Source organism: Dermacentor variabilis, chromosome 1 (assembly GCF_050947875.1).
Source record: "Dermacentor variabilis isolate Ectoservices chromosome 1, ASM5094787v1, whole genome shotgun sequence".
In the NCBI taxonomy this organism is placed as follows: domain Eukaryota; kingdom Metazoa; phylum Arthropoda; class Arachnida; order Ixodida; family Ixodidae; genus Dermacentor; species Dermacentor variabilis.
Genome location: NC_134568.1, coordinates 148,605,819 through 148,627,022, shown reverse-complemented (window position 1 = coordinate 148,627,022; position 21,204 = coordinate 148,605,819). Strand labels below are relative to the sequence as shown.

The 21,204-nt window shown below is 43.6% G+C and overlaps 1 protein-coding gene across 6 annotated transcripts in view; it reads right to left on the bottom strand.

The window, feature by feature from the left end:
* Window positions 1-13,236: 13,236 nt before the first annotated feature.
* Urm1 (Ubiquitin-related modifier 1) overlaps window positions 13,237-21,204 on the bottom strand; it is a 31,422-nt gene continuing 23,454 nt past the window's right edge. For 2 of the 6 annotated variants that reach the window (XM_075697413.1, XM_075697428.1), the window contains one exon: window positions 20,474-20,869. In XM_075697413.1, the coding sequence (XP_075553528.1) occupies window positions 20,801-20,869 (69 nt within the window). In that variant the 3' untranslated portion in view covers window positions 20,474-20,800. Of the gene's footprint in view, window positions 13,664-19,891; window positions 20,436-20,473; window positions 20,870-21,204 lie in introns of those variants that run through there. The other 4 variants (XM_075697440.1, XM_075697425.1, XM_075697419.1 and 1 more) reach the window with 4 other exon arrangements.

Here is a 21,204-nt window from a genome sequence, read left to right as displayed (position 1 = left end):
ACGAAATTTCTCATCCTGCCGTAGTCCAGTATTGCAGTGGTAACGTGTCGAAGTGCATAAGTAACGCAAGAACGAAGGCTACATCAAAAAGAGAGAGAGAGAGAGACGGGTCGCCATACAAGTGAACTTCACATGCGTAGCTAACCCCGCTCGCTTCGGTGGCGTGTCTGGCCATTTATACAACTCAAGCCTGCAGTGATGCCTCGTCTACGCCCTCATAACCGCCAGCCACTGTTCCCCCGCAAGGCTGCAAATAATTCGTACTTCAAACTTTCCCTGTTACCTAAATAAGGCGGTAACCACAAAAATAAAATTATAAGCGCGTAATTTTATACGTTTTCACTCGTCTGTTATAGTGGAAAGGTGAAAGCCGAATTCTTTATTGCACTGAAATAAAACGCTTGCTTCGCCGCAACAATTTACTGTCAAGTATCACTTCAGTTGGCATTGAAGTTTCATGCGTAAAACAGACTCGGTAGTGAAATGAACTGTAGCGTGAACTTTTGAAGAGTGAAATGCTCGGACTCTATACACTTTGTCCATGTCTGTTGCACACCTTATCGCTTCCGCCAATGAAAATACCATGCAAACTCTTCAAGAGGCTCAATGTGGGCGACACGCATGGAATAATGGCTGCACGGCCGCCATTATTCGCCGTGTTGACTTTCTGATTGGCTGTGGAGAGCTCATGTGCCTTGACATTCGTGCCGGGAAACGGAAGTTTTGCAAAATGCAATTTTGCGTTTTCATGAAGATGACGAAAGATGACGTGGGGCTGCAAATTTTATCGACTAATACATTTTGGCCCTTGGCAGCTATATGGCGACGTTAGCGCTTCAAAAAGAAAGTGAGCGCTAGCGTACAGAAGCCATTGTAATGCATCCGCAATTTCGTTCCAAGATAGGCGCACGAGATGTTCGTTTGAGGGATCGCCAGCCGTTCGTGCGCAGGCGCAAGCAAGAGTGGGTGCGAGAGAGAAAATCTGGGGACCTTTGCTCCTTGAATATGTGACTCTGCCTATGTCATTGGCCTATGTGTCTTGTGACCCCACGCGGTCCGTGTGCCTTGGTTGCCAAGTGCTTTTTATTGCGAAAGCAATACTGCTCGCACTTTCGGCCCATCGGTGGTCGTGGCACCTCCTTACACAGCTGCGCGTCACGTGGCCGTGTGACGTCACGCCAGACCGAGAGACGGGACCCCAGCTCGCGGCATCGATGGTGGAGGCGAAGCCTCGCGCGCCGCTGCTGCAGCGCTACCGAGAGAGGGCGCTCGCTGGTGTGACGTCACGCCAGACCGAAGGTCTGTTCGATTCAGCCAAGTTTCTCTGCGCCTAGTTATTCACGGTGCACTGCACCTAGACCCTCGATTCCCCGAGGTGCAGCAGTGCACCCTGCACCCCCGTGCTCGATTAAACGGGGTGCAAGGCAAGGTGCCGCCGCGGTGCACTGCACCCTTGAACCTTGCAGCGAGTGGGTGCAGCCCGGCACCCCCTGCACTTTTTCGTTTGAGGTGCCGTGCACCTTTTTCTGAATCGAACAAACCTTATTATAGGTCTGTTCGATTCAGCCAAGTTTCTCTGCGCCTAGCTATTCACGGTGCACTGCACCTAGACCCTCGATTCCCCGAGGTGCAGCAGTGCACCCTGCACCCCCGTGCTCGATTAAACGGGGTGCAAGGCAAGGTGCCGCCGCGGTGCACTGCACCCTTGAACCTTGCAGCGAGTGGGTGCAGCCCGGCACCCCCTGCACTTATTCGTTTGAGGTGCCGTGCACCTTTTTCTGAATCGAACAAACCTTATTATAGGTCTGTTCGATTCAGCCAAGTTTCTCTGCGCCTAGCTATTCACGGTGCACTGCACCTAGACCCTCGATTCCCCGAGGTGCAGCAGTGCACCCTGCACCCCCGTGCTCGATTAAACGGGGTGCAAGGCAAGGTGCCGCCGCGGTGCACTGCACCCTTGAACCTTGCAGCGAGTGGGTGCAGCCCGGCACCCCCTGCACTTATTCGTTTGAGGTGCCGTGCACCTTTTTCTGAATCGAACAAACCTTATTATAGGTCTGTTCGATTCAGCCAAGTTTCTCTGCGCCTAGCTATTCACGGTGCACTGCACCTAGACCCTCGATTCCCCGAGGTGCAGCAGTGCACCCTGCACCCCCGTGCTCGATTGAACGGGGTGCAAGGCAAGGTGCCGCCGCGGTGCACTGCACCCTTGAACCTTGCAGCGAGTGGGTGCAGCCCGGCACCTTTTCGTTTGTGGTGCCGTGCACCTTTTTCTGAATCGAACAAACCTCGAGAGACGGGGCCCCAGCTCGCGGCATCGATGGTGGAGGCGAAGCCTTGCGCGCCGCTGCTGCAACGCTACCGAGAGAGGGCGCTCGCTGGTGTGACGTCACGCCAGATTGGGAGACGGGCCCCAGCTCGCGGCATCGATGGTGGAGGCGAAGCCTTGCGCACCGCTGCTGCGGCGCTACCGAGAGAGGGCGCTCGCTGGTGTGACGTCACGCTAGGAGGATAAATGGGGCTACAGCTCGGCTCCTCGCAGTGGTCGGCGCGCTGCCTTGCGCTATGTCGGATGATGTATAGCCATAAGTTTAACAAAGGGCAACCATGTCCACACCATCAGCCGAACCAAGGCGCAGCCAAGGGTATTGCTTTCACAATCTTCCAGGCTTAACCAAACTAAGCCTTCAGCCAATTTTTTTAAATTATGGGGTTTTACGTGCCAAAACCACTTCCTGATTATGAGGCACGCCGTAGTGGAGGACTCCGGAAATTTGGACCACCTGGGGTTCTTTAACGTGCACCTAAATCTAAGTACGCGGGTGTTTTCGCATTTCGCCTCCATCGAAATGCGGCCGCGGCCGGGATCTCTTTTTTTTAAAGTTGTATCTTACTATAGTAGGATACAATATATATGTCCGGCTTGAATTCATTTTATACACGGTCGAAATTCGGCTTTGAAAACGTCGCAAGAGAGAGATAAAATAGATGTGAAAGGCAGGGAGGTTAACCCGTAGATATCCAGTTCGATACCCTGCACTGGCAAAGGGGAGACAGAAAGATCTAAAAAAAATTCACAAACACGAAAAGAGTGGGAGAGGGAAAAGAACTTCCACTCTGTGAAGAAGGATGACCAGCGAACTGCACCTCCGCCGCGGGTCGGACCGGCATTTCACTACGGGATCAACCCAAGTATGGGGAGTGCTTGAGAGGGCGCTTTAGCTCGGGTGCTCGAATCTAAATACATGCAAAAGGAGAATTCGTTTTTCTCTGCAACCACTGCACCAAATTTGGCGAGGTTTGTTCGAACTTTTGATTTAGGTTGTAATTTTTTATTAAAAATGGGCGAAAATTGCAAGTTTCCAGAAAACGAAACTATCAAATTTACAACGCTGTAACTCAGCAAGGAAAAATGATATCACAATTCTGTGAATTGCATATGATAGTACATCTAAAGCGGACAAAATTGGTGTATTATAAGTGAATCTAAAAAAAATCAGTAATATGGAAATACAGCTTTTGCAGAACCCTTGTAAGCAACGTAACAAATTCACGTAAGATAAAATTGACATATCGAATTTGTCCGATTTGAATGATCTAATGAATGCCGTTTACAGAACCGCGATATCTGTTCTTGATGCAGACCTATTAAGCTGTAAACTTCATGCTTCTATTTTTTTAACCTTTGGTATTTTCGAAAATTAAAAATAAAATTTCGGGCCCTAAATCGAAATTCCGCTTCCAACAGTGACTAGAATTTAACTTTTTCTCTCACATGCAACAAATTTCATTAAAATCGGTCCAGGGGTTATTTCACAAAAACGTTTTTGCGTTTTGCATGTATTTGAATAGGCCGTGTCGGAGTAGGGCCAGAGCTAAAGCTTCCTCTTAACGCCTGCTTCCCCTCCGCCGCGGCTCGGGCCGGCATTGCACTATCTTCGGGATCGGCCCACGTATGGGGAGTTTTTTGCTTACCGCGCCGACACGAACACTTCCTTGGACGGTAGAGGTATACAGCTTCACTACATACAGTAGGTCGTGGTAAAAACCCACCTAGAAAAGGGGTTTCCAAGTACCTAAAGAATCTCGCCGAAACCGCTGTCAAAATTAATTTTACACGTTTTCAAACGGGAGCCAAGAATCCGATTTAGTGTTTGCTTTTGTTTTGCAGCTTAGCTGAACTTTTTTTTTTGTATAGTGGGAAGAGAAAAAGATAAGCGCGGGTAACCGGCGATTGGAGCGACGAAATTACGGCACGTGGATAACAAGCAAGAGCACCTAGCCGTTCCCACTATTCGCGCTCGAAGGTAGTTCGATCTACCGGCTGTGGTTTGGAATTGTATGATTAGATGGCTGGTCAACATACGAACCAGAGCTAAACAGATCGTGACACCGATCCATAATCGCATGGCCGCCGTTGTCAATAAATTCAGATTTTGCCACATAATAAAAACATTTTAATTATGGGGTTTAACGTGCCAAAACCACTTTCTGATTATGAGGCACGCCGTCGTGGAGGACTCCGGAAATTTCGACCACTTGGGGTTCTTTAACGTGCACCTAAATCTAAGTACACGGGTGTTTTCGCATTTCGCCCCCATCGAAATGCGGCCGGGATTTGATACCGCGACCTCGTGCTCAGCAGCCGAACACCATAGCCACTGAGCAACCACGGCGGGTTGCCACATAATAAACATGAGAAAGAGCCCAGCACTCTCGCTATCTGCGTCACGTATCGCAATTTCGCTGCCCCGGTCATTTTCCTAACATTTGCCACAGCACGTGCGAAAGGAAGATCTTGCACCGTAATAAGTATATCTCCAAACAGATATTGATGAAGTATGATTTTATTTCCCAATTCACAACACTTAAAGTACGGAAGTATAAGAAAAAGTAAAGCCAGTTCCACGCAGTGAAAGTCGTCGTAACAGCGAAGCTGGTGGCGTTTTCTCAAGTTTTAACTCGTGTTTAGTGTATTTTCACTAAAGTATTTTGTCTCGTTGTCGTCGTTTCTTGCTACATTCGAGCTTCGGTTCCGGATTGCGCACACTCTTCAGTTGTGTGAGGTTGTGATCAAACCACAGCCTATCACACACCTTGCAGCTGTGGCCGCACTCACGGTCGGGGAATTCTCTCTTGAACCGTCCATCGGCACCTCCACGGGAGGAATCTCTCTGAGTCGACGTCTCTGCTCTGCCTCCTACTCTCGAAGTTAGGGGTTACCTTGCCTCTGCTGGCGCTTGGCTTGGGTTGCCTCCTCTTGAACGTGGGGGTTGACTTGCCTCCACCGGCGCTTGACTTGCGCTTCTCGTTCTCGATACTCGGCAGTAGCGGCTTTCCTCCACTGGTTTGTGCTTCTCGCTCTCGAAACTCGGGATTTGTGCGACGTCTACGCTGCTGCTCACGCCGAACGGAATCCAGGGGGCGAAAGGGCGTGCGCCGGCGAAACACCTGCTCATATACCCCTCTCCTCCCCCCTCCTATGGCCTATCCCCCATAGTGGATTAGTGCCATTAACTTGCCTGCCTGCGTGACACCGGACGGTGAAGGCTCGACTTAGAACAGCTCCGCCAACAATATTGTACCACCGACAATATAAAAATGAACACAGTCGTTCTTGAATACAGCAGATTGGAAATGTCGTGCAAGGTAATAAGGCTCCAAAGATAATCATACTATGGTCAGCCCCACCGACACCCTCGTAACTGCCAGCGACTGTTCCTCTGCGAGGCTACAAATAGTTTGTACTTCAAACTTTCAGCAGTGAAATAAATGAACTGTACCGCAGACTTTTGAAGAGTGAAATTCTCAGACTCCATATACTTTGTCCATGTCTGTTGCACACCTCATCGCTTCCGCCGATGAAAACAATCAACAGCAGACGCTCAGAGGTATCAAGTACGACGCCATTTTGAAAAGGTCGCATGACGACAATTTTGTTTGCTTGTGTATTGGCTGCGCATTAACATAAAACCTGCGCAGCCCGTATGCCTTGGTTGCGAATTGCTGTTTAAGTTGTATCCTACTATAGCAGAAACACCTGAAAGGTTTATCATTAACAAAGACTTTTAGCTTTTTAATAGAATTTGTCGGTGCTAGTACATAACAAGTAGCAACCCGTCACCAGTGGAACACAGGCCACACAAAAATATAGATTTTTCAAAATTGAATAACACCAATACACAAAGACGGACATTTGGAAGAATAAAACTAGATGAAAGCAATTGCAGGCTACAAAAACAGACTCCTCGCTTGTGATAAAAAATGCATCTGCAAAGAGCACTACCAACACAGAAATTGTAATTCATATTTTCAATTGACTAGAACATGAAGGCACGTGCCAAACTTTTTTTTCTAATTGGCTCCATATGGTTATGATTAACAAAAAATTAGGGCCCTCGGTTTCTCTTCAAACAAATTTATAGATGCATACGAGTCCTTTAAAACAAAAAGTCAAGACATGCAAGAAAAGACGGAAACCTTGGGTAAATAAAGAATGCCTCAAGCTTATAAGAAAGCGGGACCATTTGTTTAGGGCATTTATAGTGAGTAAATCTCCTGAAGTCCTCAAAGTTTTCAAGAAATACAGAAATTTTGTCACCAAACACCTTCGTGATGCAAAAAAGCAATATTATTCTAACCTATTCAACTCGACACAAGGATGTACAGAAAATGTTTGGAAGGCACTTAACACTGTAATTAGTAGTGCATCTGAGGCAGTAACCAAAATTGTACAAGATGGAATAGAAATTCAAGGCCCCGAGCTAGCTAATGCATTTAACGACTTCTTCCTATCAGTTGGTGACGCTACCACCAGCAGCGCTGATCTAAGATATATGAATGAGCGAACAACCCAAACGATATTTTTAGAGCCAGTTTCAGATGGTGAGTTTGTAGTTACATTTCTAACTCTCAGCAATAACAAAGCCACTGATGCGGACAATATTCAAATGAAACCAGTAAAATATGTAATTGACATACTAGCACCCTGCCTTACCTACATCTTTAATATGTGTTTATCTACGGGATCTTTCCCTCGAAATATGTAGACAGCAAAAGTAACAGTTGTATATAAAAAGGGTAATAGAAATGACATGTCCAACTACCGACCTATATCAGTTCTACCTGTATTTTCCAAAGGTTTGGAGAAAATAATTTTGAAACGCCTCACCTCTTTCACTGACCGCTTCTTGATCAGTTCTGTACAGTATGGTTTTGAGAGAAACAAGTCTACAGAGCTCGCACTACTGGCCCAAAAGGAATTCATTCTAGGAAATTTCGAGTACAGAAATATGGTACTTGGGCTTTTCTTAGACTTTTCAAAAGCCTTCGACCTCATTAATCATGTTATTCTGCTTCAAGAACTAGATCACTATGGCATAAGAGGTATCGCACACAAATTAATCAAGTCATACTTACTATACCGTACTCAATTTGTAGTCATTGAAGGAAAACATTCCTCAATAAAAGCTATTAAAACAGGTGTCCCTCAGGGAAGCATCCTGGGACCATTTCTGTTCATACTTTATATTAATGAGATTGTCCACATTGATGAAACAGCCCATTATATAATCTATGCTGACAATACGAGTTTATTCTTTTCATGCAAATCATGTGCCGATTTGGGCAGTCGAGTGAATAGCGCACTGTCTGAAATTAATGCATGGGCTCAAATGAACTCCCTAAAACTAAACATTAATAAAACGAAGGCTGTTCTATTTCACTCCCGCCACACATATGTCCAGTTACCCACCATTTCGTTAAATAACTCTAAAATTGAAGTCGTAAAAAGCTTCAAATCACTGGGCGTGTACTTTTCACAAAACATGACATGGGATGATCATGTGAACTACATTATTAATAAACTATCTAGGACAACCGGCATTATGTGCCGTCGCTGTTACTATTTTCCTACCTCTGTTAACATACTCATATATAACTCTTCATTTTACTCTCTATTGAATTACGCGTTTCTTGTATGGTCAACATCAACAGCTTCAAAGGTTAGCAAACTTTCCGTCGTGCAAAAAAGTGCTCTACGCCTAGCCTGTAAAATCCCATATTGCTACCACAGTGCAGAGTTGTTTAAGAAGCACCACATCATTCAGGTTCCATCAATGTATGATTACAAGCTATGCCGTTTATATAAACTCGGTTTGCTGAAAAATAATGATGCCATGACAAACCTAGCAAGGATAGAGAAACTTCCTTGCTTATAATGTGCGCCATGCTGAAGTGTGGTACGTCGCCAAATGTAGGACCAATTACGGAAATCAAATGTTACAATTTCAATTGCCTACACTTCTAAACCACATAATAAAAGAAAATAAGATTGACATATCTAGTACATCACCAAAACAACGGCGTTTAATGTTTGTATAATGATGTGATACGATGATTTTCTATTTGACTAGTATGTATAATCGCCTTTACAAGTGACGTTTTACAACTCCTGTAAGCGTTTTCTCTTAGTAGGTTGTACTCCCTTAGCCGCATGCTTTTGTGCTTCCCCATGTGATAGGGGGTCAGGGCTCCTCAAGCTGTTTTTACAGCTTTTACCTGTCCTCCTCGTAACATTTTCTTGTTGCGGAATAAACTCAATTCAATTCAAAGACCATTCCACCCTGTGAAGGTGGATGACCAGTAAAGCTGTAATTGTGGTGAGATAACTTGTGGTAAGAACTTTATTGCATCACTCATTGTCACTTGGTAACGACGGTCACAATGGCTTTGTCATCGCTATGATATACACTGATCGGCATACAACTGCAAAAACGTTCTTTGATAATGTCAAATCAATGCACGTACGTTGCTGGGTGGTCGGTTGGGCCGGATTGGTGTGGCAGTGCAAACAATATGTCTACAACGTGAAACGTATAAACCGCCCCCTTTACGGTCCTTACACATCCAGAATGAAATCACTGACAACGACCACGGGGGTAGTGTCATCATAACTAACCCACGCAAAGTGAGTAGGCACGAACTTTACAGCACTATGCGCCATTGCATCTTTTGCATGCTTACGGGGGTGTGAGCTATTACTTCCAGGGGTATGAGCCACTGCTTACGAAGGTATGAGCCATTGATTATGAGAGTTTTCGACATGCTGTTCTGTATGTTACATGCATGATTAGAAAGAATGTAAGCACTGCTCGCTTCACTTTGCTGAGTGCTTGTAGCCTCTGCCTTATGGGGCTATGAGCCATTGATGATTTTTTGTGTGCGGACACAAAAATTACATGGTGCCCTAGCTATATACAGCTCTGCTGTAAAAGATTATGCCCACAAAAGTATTTCGAATGAATTACTTACCGCCTCATATATAACAACTAGCAACAAGACAACTGCAGGTAGACGTTTGCACTATCCCACAGCTCATTTGTTCCCTTACCTTTGTGAGAGTCCGTGCGCTGGGAAACTTTAAGGTGCATCTTCACTCTCGGCAATGCAGAGCCAAGTGCGACAGAGCTGCGTTTTTCAGGGACAGTTCATGTTCTCGAAGGCATGTCTTGACGCACCTTCCACATTACCCTACGTAAGGTTTTCGGCACGACAAGCGTATCTGGTAAACGACGCCAGATATAGTAACAATAATGCCACGACCAGGGTATCTGCATTACAAGAAACAGAGGAACAAGTGTACTTCATTTGGCACACGCCTTGAGGTGCAGAAGAGGTATTTCCACTCCTTTTTCCTTCCGTGGTGCAGGCTTTTGAAAGTTTTTCGGGGCTGAGAGTGCACTTTGCACTGCGTATCACTAGCCTACATTCTTTAGTCCGTGCGATAATGGGTGAACCTCTGGAAAGTTGTTTTTCCCCAGCCTGATAAGCTGTTCAAAGAACATCCCCTACAGCCATGCCATTATCAGTGCATGTAACAAACTAATAGCAACCGTCACAGACTAATAGCAACCGTCAAGGGTAATAACTTGTGCAAACCATCGAAAGACACAAGGAAAAGTTCTCTGTCATTCCGCATGTGCATGTGTTACTACACGCGTTAAAGGATATAGCCCTGCGGTATGGAGTGCAAACTGCATTTTTGGACCCAGAAAAACTTTCAGAAGCCTGCATCCAGGTGTGAAAAAGGAGCGAAACTGCCTCTTCGATACGTCAAGGTATACATGCCAAGTGAACCACACTTGTTCCTACGTTCCTTGTATTGCAGGCATAGTTTACCGTATACCATTGTCGCGCTGAAAATATTGTGTGGCAAACTGGAAGGTGTGTCAACACACGCCTCCGAGAATATCATTTATCGCTGAAAAATGCAGCTGTGTCCCATCTTGCTGTAGATTTGCCAAGTGCTGATGCACCCCAACGTTTCTGGGAGCACGGCCCCTCACAATGAGAACAATTGAACCGAGAGATGGCACAAGCGTTTTATATTAAGAGAATTACAAAGAATCCATAAGTCAACTATCAATAGCCCTCACAGATTAGGCGTTTTCGTGTGTCTATAGCACGGTATCTAGAATGCCGATACATCGAAAATATCGTTTTGTGACATATAGCAATTTCTTGTTAGGCCATTCATTCTGCCTTAGATACGATGACACGTGTACCTGTGTCAACTATATATTTGTAGCAATATCAGAATGAAAGAGTTGCGAGTCTGCGCATGTGTTGTGTGCTTCCTCCCTCGTCCCCGTATTATCTTCGTGCAGTAATAACATGAATGGTGAAGTAGACTGGACCTGGTCTTTCTGGGGACACACGCACATCATTTTCATTGAACAAGTAAAAGGGCAACTTGATAACTGTATATTCATAGGACTGTGTAAGAAAGCTGAATTATGAACCACAGACCCAAACTAGTGGCATAACAGATACCTCAATGCAACCATCTATCAGCAAATGACGAAGTTTTGCTGCTTTACAGTGATGTGAAAGGAAACTCGGCGGTTAGCAGCATTACCAAAGATGTAAATGCATTGATACAAGCAGCACGTGTGGTTATTTGTTTTTTTGAGCAGGTGCGAACTTATCATTGCTTGTAAGATAAAAATGACAATGCACAACACTGGGTGCTACTCAATTGAGTTCTTTTTCAGCTAAGAAACATGAATAAATATATTTTAGCACATCCTCTGGCATATTGTTCTATACCTTCCAAGAAACATTATGCAGAAACCATTGACAACGATTGTCAATGTAAGCGAATAGCCCGAAAGAACGATGGAGCATTCAACAGCCCCCCTCCCCACCTTCCCACCGTCCCCCCCAACTCTGTTGCACGAGACCATGTGCCCTTTACCTCGGTGCCTTTCCGCAGTTCCTTCAGGACTGCCGTTAAGGGCGAACTTGTCCACTTATTGCTCTACATGATGTGTCGACATCAACGCCATCAGAGTTCGACAAAACGCTCGCCTGCGCCTGCGGTGTATTTTTCATGGGTGAGAATCCGCCATGGTTTCTCGTAAACCCAATCATCCACGACCGTCAGGTCACCGCTGAATGGCCAGTCAGATGTGCGGTAAACGAGCATGTGACAGCATCTCTTCTTTCTCTCTCCAATTCCTCTCCCCCACTCGCTTGCCAAAAAGCATGAGCCCTATCCCTCACCTTCCCGCAACAAACGAGTGACAGTGCGCCCCCACCTCCCCCACCTCCACCTTCGTGCCCCTCTCTGCCGTGAGAGTATGGTGGCTAGCGAGAGCTCGTATATGATGCCCCCTTCCACTCTTCTCCCTTACCCTTCAGACTATGTGCCCTTTCCCTTGGCACATTTCCTCGCCTTCCCTCCCACAAGCCCAACATACCCGGTCCTGTCAACCTACCACGAAAACAGCCAATAGCCAAAAAAAGCTGTTCGCTTTAATAACTTACAGACGAGCTTACTTAAACATGACGTACTTAAATACAAAGTAAATGGGGATCACCCACTTTTTAACACGAGTTATATACTTCGCGTATGTGAACAAATTCGTATAAGGCGCAATTTATCACTATTCTTAATTCGTAACTCAGAAATAGAAAGCAAGCCCATTGACAGTTACATACTCGCTAATCCCTTTAAGATGCTTCTCACAAACGCTTTTTGTGCCAGTTTCTCCTCCTTCTATGCTCGGAAAGCATGTGTTGTCTCCCACAGATGTGAGGAGGCGTCGGAGTAATTCAGGGCCTGTCAGCGATCGCACAGGAGAGTGCACATACACACTACTTCAAAAACTTGTTCACAACCTAAAATTAGCAACATTAACAGCTTTCAAGACTTATTTCTACTTCAAGTATTCATGATACAATAGTTAAATAGATGCTCGAAATAAATACGAACATCAAGGCTGCACATACTGGGTTGGCACTGGTCGGAGATGAATGTGACCATTCCTGCCGCTTTTCATCATTTACAGTACGCTATAATCACGAGTAACTGCATCTCTTATGACTGCTCCCACATCCAGATATCTGCTAACAATAACTAGCAACAACGAAGTCCCCCCGTACCAGCCAAAAAGTTCACAGAAAGTAGAGAATTGACACATTATTCCAAGTTCCTTTGTCTGCTTGACGTAATTCGCAATATGGCAGGCAGCACTCAGCAGCTAACTGCTCAGCCTCCCATGCTGAAACCATCTGAAACTGCTTTGTCGACTGTGACCCTCCAACGGAATCGAAGAAAGCATGACACTGCCACGAAAAAAGAAAAGCTTTCCCGAAAAAAAAAAAAAAAAAAAGCTTTCACAGGGTGTCGAGAAGATAATGATACAAATAGTTTTTTTGGAAACATTCTGTAAGCGATTTTAACGATGAGATATAATCTGACTAGTCTGAGAAGTCTTTAAGACGTCAAAAAGGGTAAGAAATTTGTTTTATCCATTGTATCCCTGAAATCTGCGTTTTTAAGACTGTGTGCTACCTGGTATGCCAATCTTGAATTCGTCTTCTACACTCAAGTGCAGATGATCCATGATTCAACCAGCGTTTTCGCTCTTTCACAGTTGAGGGAATGCTGAAGCGCCCGTTCTGAGGCGTTCTCTGCATTCTGTATTAATGTGATTAGCATTCTTTGGGTACTTTGCCCACTTTGTGGTAAGTAGAACCTGTTCCACACCACAACTTCAGCCACTGGTATAATGTGCCCATTCTTGGGGCACATACGGCCCCAGACTGCATATGTGCCCTACTTACACACACAAAAAAGAAGAAAGCGAGAGAGAGAGACAACGAAGTCTCGACGTACCGTACATGGTGGTCCAAATGATTCGATGATTAAATGTTGGTTATATTTCGATATTCTTTTTCATGTTCATTATTCACTCAATTCATATTTTATTTCACATGCAATTATGTCGATCTTGTCTAGTTTAGCATCTACACTTTGTTGACCCTTTCTTTTTTCAGCATTTGACACTCTGGAATGTGCTTCTTGACTAAGTTTTCTTGCTGCTCTTTCACGCTACCACGAGGCATAGTGTCTATTTGCCTGGAGTGCATATGGCTTCTCCAAAACCCACATCCAAGGCTCGAGCAAAGGCACTTGATCGCGTGGTCGGCGGCTCTGCGCTCTCTTAGCTTCTCCGACGCAGGGGTGGAATTCACTAAGCAAACTTACTAACAAATTTTGGCATAAAAAAAATCTTACGAAAAAAGTGTATTCATAAAGCTAAAACTGTGCACAAGATCAGCAAGCTTGCGACGCCTGCCACTGCAAAGACGAGCGCTGTAATGAAAAAAAATGCATATATGTAAGGGTAGCGTAGCTGAGAACTTCAGTACTTTTGCCAATACTATTTATTTATTTATTAAGGAACCCACCGCACCAAGGCATTACAATTGGGGGGGGGGGGGGGGTACAAGAAGAGGTACATATGACACCTCTGCTCCTGGACGGAGTTATAAATGCTTAAAAAAAAAAAAGAAAGAGGCAAAGCCTGTAGCAATGCACATTTACAATCTACATCGAAAAGAAAGCAGCATTTGATTCAATCCTCACAACATCACTTCGCAGTCTATTCCATTCCCTAATGGTTTTAGGAAACAAAGACATTCTGAACAATTCAGTTTTTGTCACGAATTCACGGACCTTAAAATCATGGTCAGCATGGTTGGATCTAAGAAAAGGCTCTCGTACAAACGTTTTGCGATCATCCCGAACAGCTGAATAATAAATAGCATGAAAAAACTTCAGACTCTTCTTTCAGCACGTGTCGAGCAATTCCCAGTTGAGTGTTTCCTTCGTACGCGATGCACTGTATCGAGCCCTGCATGTGCCAGATACGAAACGAGAGGCAATGTTCTGCACCTGCTCCAACTTATATCTCCACCAGTAGGCGGGTCCCAAACTACACACGCATATTCCAAAATCGACCTGACATAAGTCTTGTACAAAATATCCCTGCATGACTGTGGAAAAGTGTTTGCATTTCGGTGAAGAAATCCCAAGGTTTTTCATGCTTTAGCAGCGACATAATCGACGTGATGGTGCCAATTGATTTCAGGAGTAAAATAAACAACTAAATATTGTTGTTAAATAATATTGTTCCAACATTATATTCCTAATAACATAAGGTTGCACATCAGGGTTTTTCTTTCTTGTGAATTTCATATGAACAGTTTTGGACAAATTCAAATTCATATTCCATTTGACGCGCCACTCTATGATTCGGTTCAAGTCTTCCTGAAACATTTCAACATAACAGTGACAAGTGACTACTCTATAGAGAACACAGTCATTCGCAAATAACCGCATTTGAGACACTATTTCGTCACTAATGTCATTCACGTACAGCAAGAACAATAGCGGCCCCAACACAGAGCCTTGCGGAACACCAGACACAACCTGCACCCTCTGGGACTCAGTACCGTTCACAACCACAAACTGCTGACGTAAACATAGGCAATATTTTACCCACGATACCACTTGAGGATTAATATTCTAAAAGGACAATTTTTTTATTAGTAAACAGTGCGTCACGGCATCAAATGCCTTTTTAAAATGCAAAAGCACACAGTCCACGCTGGATGGATGGATGTTATGAGCGTCCCCTTTGGAACAGGGCGGTGGGTTGCGCCACCAAGCTCTTGCTATCATACTGCCTAACGTCCTACCTATGCTAAGACGCCTGTCCAGTGCCCCTGCCAGGTCGTGCACAAATTCAGTCAACTGCGTAGTACAAGATAGGCCCCTTCGAAAACCATGCTGATGAGGATTAAACAACAAATGTGCGTCCATACGTGCTACTATACTAGTATACAAAATATGTTCAAGTGTCTTGCATGCTACTGAGGTTAGTGATACTGGTCTATAATTTGACACAGTGTCACGAGGACCAGATTTGTGAATCGGCACAATGCTTGCAATCTTCCAGTCATCTGGAAGGCAGGATTCACCAAGCAATTTTTCGAAGATAATCTTCAAGTACGGTGCAACTGACTGAACACAAAGTTTATAAAATTTGTTTGGCAAGTCATCAGGACACCCAGCCTTAGCAATCCTCAGATTCTGCAACAGAGACTCTATACCACTGATGCTAATAACAACATCATCCATAACACTCATCACTGGCTGGAAAATCAAGGTATTCGTATCATCATGTCCAATTGCACAGCTGAAAACAGAGCTAAAATACATATTAAACAACTCAGCTTTTCCTACGTCATCATCAATAAAGCTGTTACCAGACACAAGAGGCGGTATAGTTGCAGTGTCTTTTCCATTTCTCTTTACATGTTTCCAGAATTCCTTTGGGTTATCATTTAATTTTTACTCCATTGAAATTCCAAATGAATGTTTTGCAGCTGCCACTGCAACTTTCATTTTTTCGGTAATTTCATGTAACTTCAACCAATACTCACGTGTTGGCTTTCCTTTATATTTGCTGTAAACTAGTTGCCTTTTGCGTGTAAGACTGCGTAACTCCCGAGTAAACCAAGGTTTACGCTTACTTCTTCTTTTCGTTAATGCCCATGCCGGAACAAAGCGCTGCCTCAGTTCAAACATCTTCTCCTTAAATATAAGCCATAGTTCAATTACTTCAGTGTAGTCGGCACATGTTTCAGATACCATCCGGTACTCATTCAACGCTTTATCTTGCTTACATTTGTTTTTCCGTAGTTATATACTCATCTGTTTGCTGTTTCAATACATCTTAAATGTTCAGCATTCATTTCACAAAACCGAGCATTATGATCGCTTATTCCAGGTAGCACTTGAGTGGAGCGGACGAATTCAGGTTGATTTGTGAATAACAAATCTACTTTAACAAATCTAATAGCTACTTTTAAAATCAACATATTTCTATAAGAACTACAGACAAACCAGACAAAATATTAAAAATAAATGGAATAATTAACTGTACTACGCCTCTTATGACACACATGATGTGCAACGACCATCCTCACCATGTGTATTTGTAAAGGAGGATGCAACCTCCACCTTGTAATTGACGAAATTCGTTCATCAGAAACACCTTTTGTTTCATTCCATAGAACGTCTCCTTTTATAGTTGAGTGCTCAGAAAATAATAAGGTGGAAACTGAAGTTTTATTATGGTTCTAGAATGGATTGAGTAAAGGTATGCAAGCAAACATTGATACATGGCTATAAAAACTACTAAAAAACTTTTAGGTGATAAGAAATCCTGGCTAGTATAGGATATTTCCTTGCAAAGTTGAGATATGGAAGGGGATACATTAGAGAGTTTTAGAATATGGGCCGTAAACATTTGGGGCCCCAAAGAAATAGCAATGAAGCCACTGCGCATGAGCGAGATGCAAATTGCGTTTGGGTTTTGCGTCGGGCACACTATTTCACCGACTTAGCGGGAGCCCCAAAAGCTTTGTGTCAACAATGGTGGCACCCACTGAAGAGACGGTTTTAACCTAGCACCAAAATGGGTTCTATTCACGGTAATGGGTGAAGTTTGCAAGCTAGGAGAAGTGACTGTGGTTATCGCTTCCTCTCAATGAACATGTGTTGTGAAGACTGATTCATTAGACGCCATTAATACTGAATTCAATTGTCGAATTCATGGCTTGTAGGCCTAACACAGCTTAACTTGGCTGGTGAAGTGATGTAAAGTTGGTTATTCAAAACTAAACGCAACTAATTGCTTGCTGATAATAGAATAACCTCTAAATTGTAATTAAATGCAAAAACACGAATGTCAAAATTATTATTCGTATCATAAAATGGTACATTTTACTTAATTATAATAGCTTTTGTTTGATGCCACAGCGGCGCTGCAAGCACAAGACGCTACCCCGCAAATGCAAAGCCCTATTCTCAAAACTCTTCACTCCTGTGTGCCCAAAAGCTAACTGCAAAGCTCTTTGAGGCCCCTATTCTAAAACTCTCTTTTGACAAACAATTAAAGAGCAACAATTGTTCACACAACATGTTTGCTGGTACTAGAGTTAGTGACAACTACTTGCGTTTACTTAATTATTTATGCAGGGATAACAGTTCCCCAATACAAATACGGAGCCACCAGTTCTAGTTTGACCCCCAAAGTCACATTTTAAATAAGTTGAAGGCCTCTACATAACATCTCCAAAACGAGCAGCTCATATTGGCTACAGCAATGTGTACTTCTTAAGTGATTGGCCATTGCGGCAGCATGGCGACATTTTTTTGGCTACTATTCACGCACTGCAATGAACTGGCTACTTTTTACTTTTTGGACCTGGCAACCCTGTGCTCTGTGCCTGCTATGCAGTAGTAAGCTCAAAACGACAACCTGAAAACGCCGGTCACTAAAACGTGTCATATCAGCAAGATCAGCATTTACATCGCTCAAATCATGCTGCCTTGTGAGCTCTCTCAGCAGCACACAGTTCAATTCCTTAATTCAGTGAGTTTGGACGAAGATACAACATTTGTGTGTTATTAGCGGTATAAGTGCATATCATATGGATTGTACTGAAGGACTGAAAGAACTTCACATCAAGGCTGCGGTGCTTGCAGCATACGGCTGACAACTCAATTATTTCATATATGTGTAACTTCCACATTTACGTTCAGCCACAGCGCATGCATCCACAACTTCTCAGGCTTCGACTCTGCCTCAGTGACAGTTCCGGCTTCGCATGTTTTAATTAGCCGCAAGGGGCAAAATACTTATAGAGGAAACGGTCAGGCAAGGAGACACAATCTCTCCAATTATATTAATTTGCATGCTTAAAAGAAGTATTCAAGCTATTAGACTGGGAAGGATTAATGGCGATGATCAACGGCAAATATCTGAGCAACCTCAGTTTGCTGATGGCATTCTCCTGTTCAGCAATGCTGCGGACATATTGCAATAATTGATTGAGGACTTTAACCGAGAAAGTGTAAGAGTAGTTGAAGAATAATATGCTAAACAATAATATGCAGAAGACAAAGGTCATGCTGAATAACCTGTCAAGCAAACAAGAATTCATGATCGACAGTCAGCCTCTAGAGTATGTACAGAAGTAAGATTATCTAGATCAATTTCTCACAGGGTACCCTGATCATGAGACGGAAACTTACAAAAGAATGAAAATGGGTCTGCAAGTGACTGCAGACCCAAATGGGTGATTGCAGGAGCTCACTCTGTCATTGAAAAGTGTACAAGCATTCCATTCTTCAAGTACTATCATATGGGGCAGAAACTTGGGGGTTAACAATGAAACTTGCGAATAAATTAAGGACTGCTCAAACAAGTGATGGAATGAAAAAATGTTAGGCCTAACGCTAAGAATGAGTAAGAGAGCGATGGGGATCAGAAAGCAAACGGGGTAGTGGTAGGTGAAATTAAGAGGAAAAATAGAAGCTGGGCAGGCTGCGTAATTCATAGGGCAGATAATCGGTGGTCCATTAGAAATACAGAGTGGGTGCTAGGGGAAAGAAAGCACCGTCAAGAAAGGCGGAAAATCAGGCGGGGTAATAAAATTGGAAATTTCCAGGCATAACTTGGAGTCAGCTAGCGCAGGTAAGGGGTAATTAAAGATTGCTGGTAAAGGCCGTCGTCCTGCAGTGAACATAAAAGTACACTGACGACGTTTTACAACATCCGAAATTCGTGCGGAATTTTAACGGACTGTTGCTCTTGAGATGCAGTTTGCCTCGTACTGCGAGGCCGCACTCACATGTTTACAGAACGCCGTAGGGCGCCGCTTGGATACCACTACCATCACCTTGGCATTGTACTATATGGGCAATGACTGCTCTGAACAAAGTGCGTCAGTGTCGCAAGATCAACTTGAACGGATTTGATCCGAAACCTGCTAGAATGTTGAACTGCTATGCGCTTCGGGTACGGTGCTGTACAGTATTCTGACGTGCGCTCGAGCATGTGTTCTTATGATGCTCGTAAGTTTATGGCAACGTTGGCATTGAGAATCGTGGTGTTGTTGACTAATCTGATTAGCCTCGACTTCTATGAGGCGCCACTCGGGCTATGACAGACAGCGTAGTTAGCGGCTCCAGGCCTTACCATTAGCAACATCATTTATTACAGGTCTCCAAAACTGATGTGTATGCACCTTGGTGTGTTTCGCCTCTGTCAGAATGTGGCTGCCTGAACCTGCAAAACAAACTCTTGACCTGGTGTGAGGCATCATCGTGTTTTATCAGCCGAGGAGAAGCCAAGAAGCTTTCAATTGTTTTCATTTGTGAAGTGCTAATGGCACATACCACATATCGACAAAGAGGAAATGTGAGCATTTGGTTCAAAGATACCAACTGTAGCTTTATGAGTCTACAATAAATAAAAAAAGAAAAAGTAAAGCAAGTCCAAGATGTTCACATCAAATGAAGGGATGCGGAGTGATCCACAATTGAGTGAGGCTACATTTTTAAAAACAAATCCTTCTCTCAGCTGTAAGCTCAGTTGGAAAAAAAAAAGTACATTGAATTACGAAGGCTCAATGTGAATGCACATCTGTGTAAGCACAAAAAAAAGTTATGTGATATGTACTGCAAAAGTGTTAAAAGCATGTTTACATTGAAATGAGCAATGTAGCTTAACGTTTCAGGGGTAAGCAAGGTTCTGGCAATAAGTTGCAGCAAGGACAGGCTTATGGCTTTGAAGCTACCAATGCCGCTGGAACTGGGGCCACTGCCAGTAGTACAGCTAGCTTGAGAAGGAAAGGAGTCAGATGTCAAACCTGCCAACAAGTCAGCAGCTTTGCTGCAATAAGTTTCCGAATGTCGGGGTACCCAACAGAAATCAAATTTCTTTTATATGCATTCAATCCTGTTCTTTATTTGATCTTCACCATCATCTGCCCATAGAAATAAAACTTATTCTATATGCATTAAATCTGTTCCTTCTTTGATCATCACCGGCATCTGTGCTTTTTCACTACTGCTGCATTTGGCCATAAGCAAGCATCACCACACACCCTTTTTGTGATCAGGTGTTTCATTTTCCAAATTTCATTGCACAATTTTCAAGATGCTGCACCTTTTCAAAGCCTACAGCTGATGCCAGAGGACTTGTGGTTTAGCTGGTGCAGTGCTGGGCCTGGAATGAAAAAGTCCAGGGCAAGATTACAAGCTTGACTGAGTTGTGAAGTCTGTTTGCTTTGCTTTATTGAGCTGGCTGGTGACATTCAGTTCACAGAAAGAATGTGCTAGAATGGCAAGATTCAGCAAGAAATGCAAGACTGTCAGTTCTTGGCTAAAATATGTATAACTTAATCTGTAATAATTCCATGCTTAGAACTGCCCATTTAACTCAAATTCATGGCAGTTCTTACTAGACATGGTTATGAGCAAGTGCTTCAGCTTTTTGTGTATTATTATTGGTATTTATTTTATTATTATTCATTTTTGCAAGGGAATGTAGTCACCTACATATACTGTTATATTTCTGGCCTGCATATACGTTTATCCACCATGCAGTGTTGATATAAAAAGCACAGTGTCATTTGGTTTGACTTCATAGTCAAGTCCACCCTGTAAGTGAAAAGAAGCAATAAATGAATAAGTTAACAATGTGGCAAATAAGGGTTAACAAAGGAGGAAAATAAAGTCAGACACTCTATGACATCAGTAAAAGAAAACACATACCCATTATACAGAAACACACAATCCTGCAACATGTGTATCATTAAAGAATATATATATATGACACTGGCAGTTCATTTACTATGTTATTAATTTCAGTGCTAAGCTACTCAGCTTGTGTCCCAGTAGTTAGCACTCTGAATTTAGCCATGATCATCCCAGTACAGTCATCTCATAAAAAGAGAGGAACAAAGGATGAACAAAAGAAGTGAATCATATAGCTA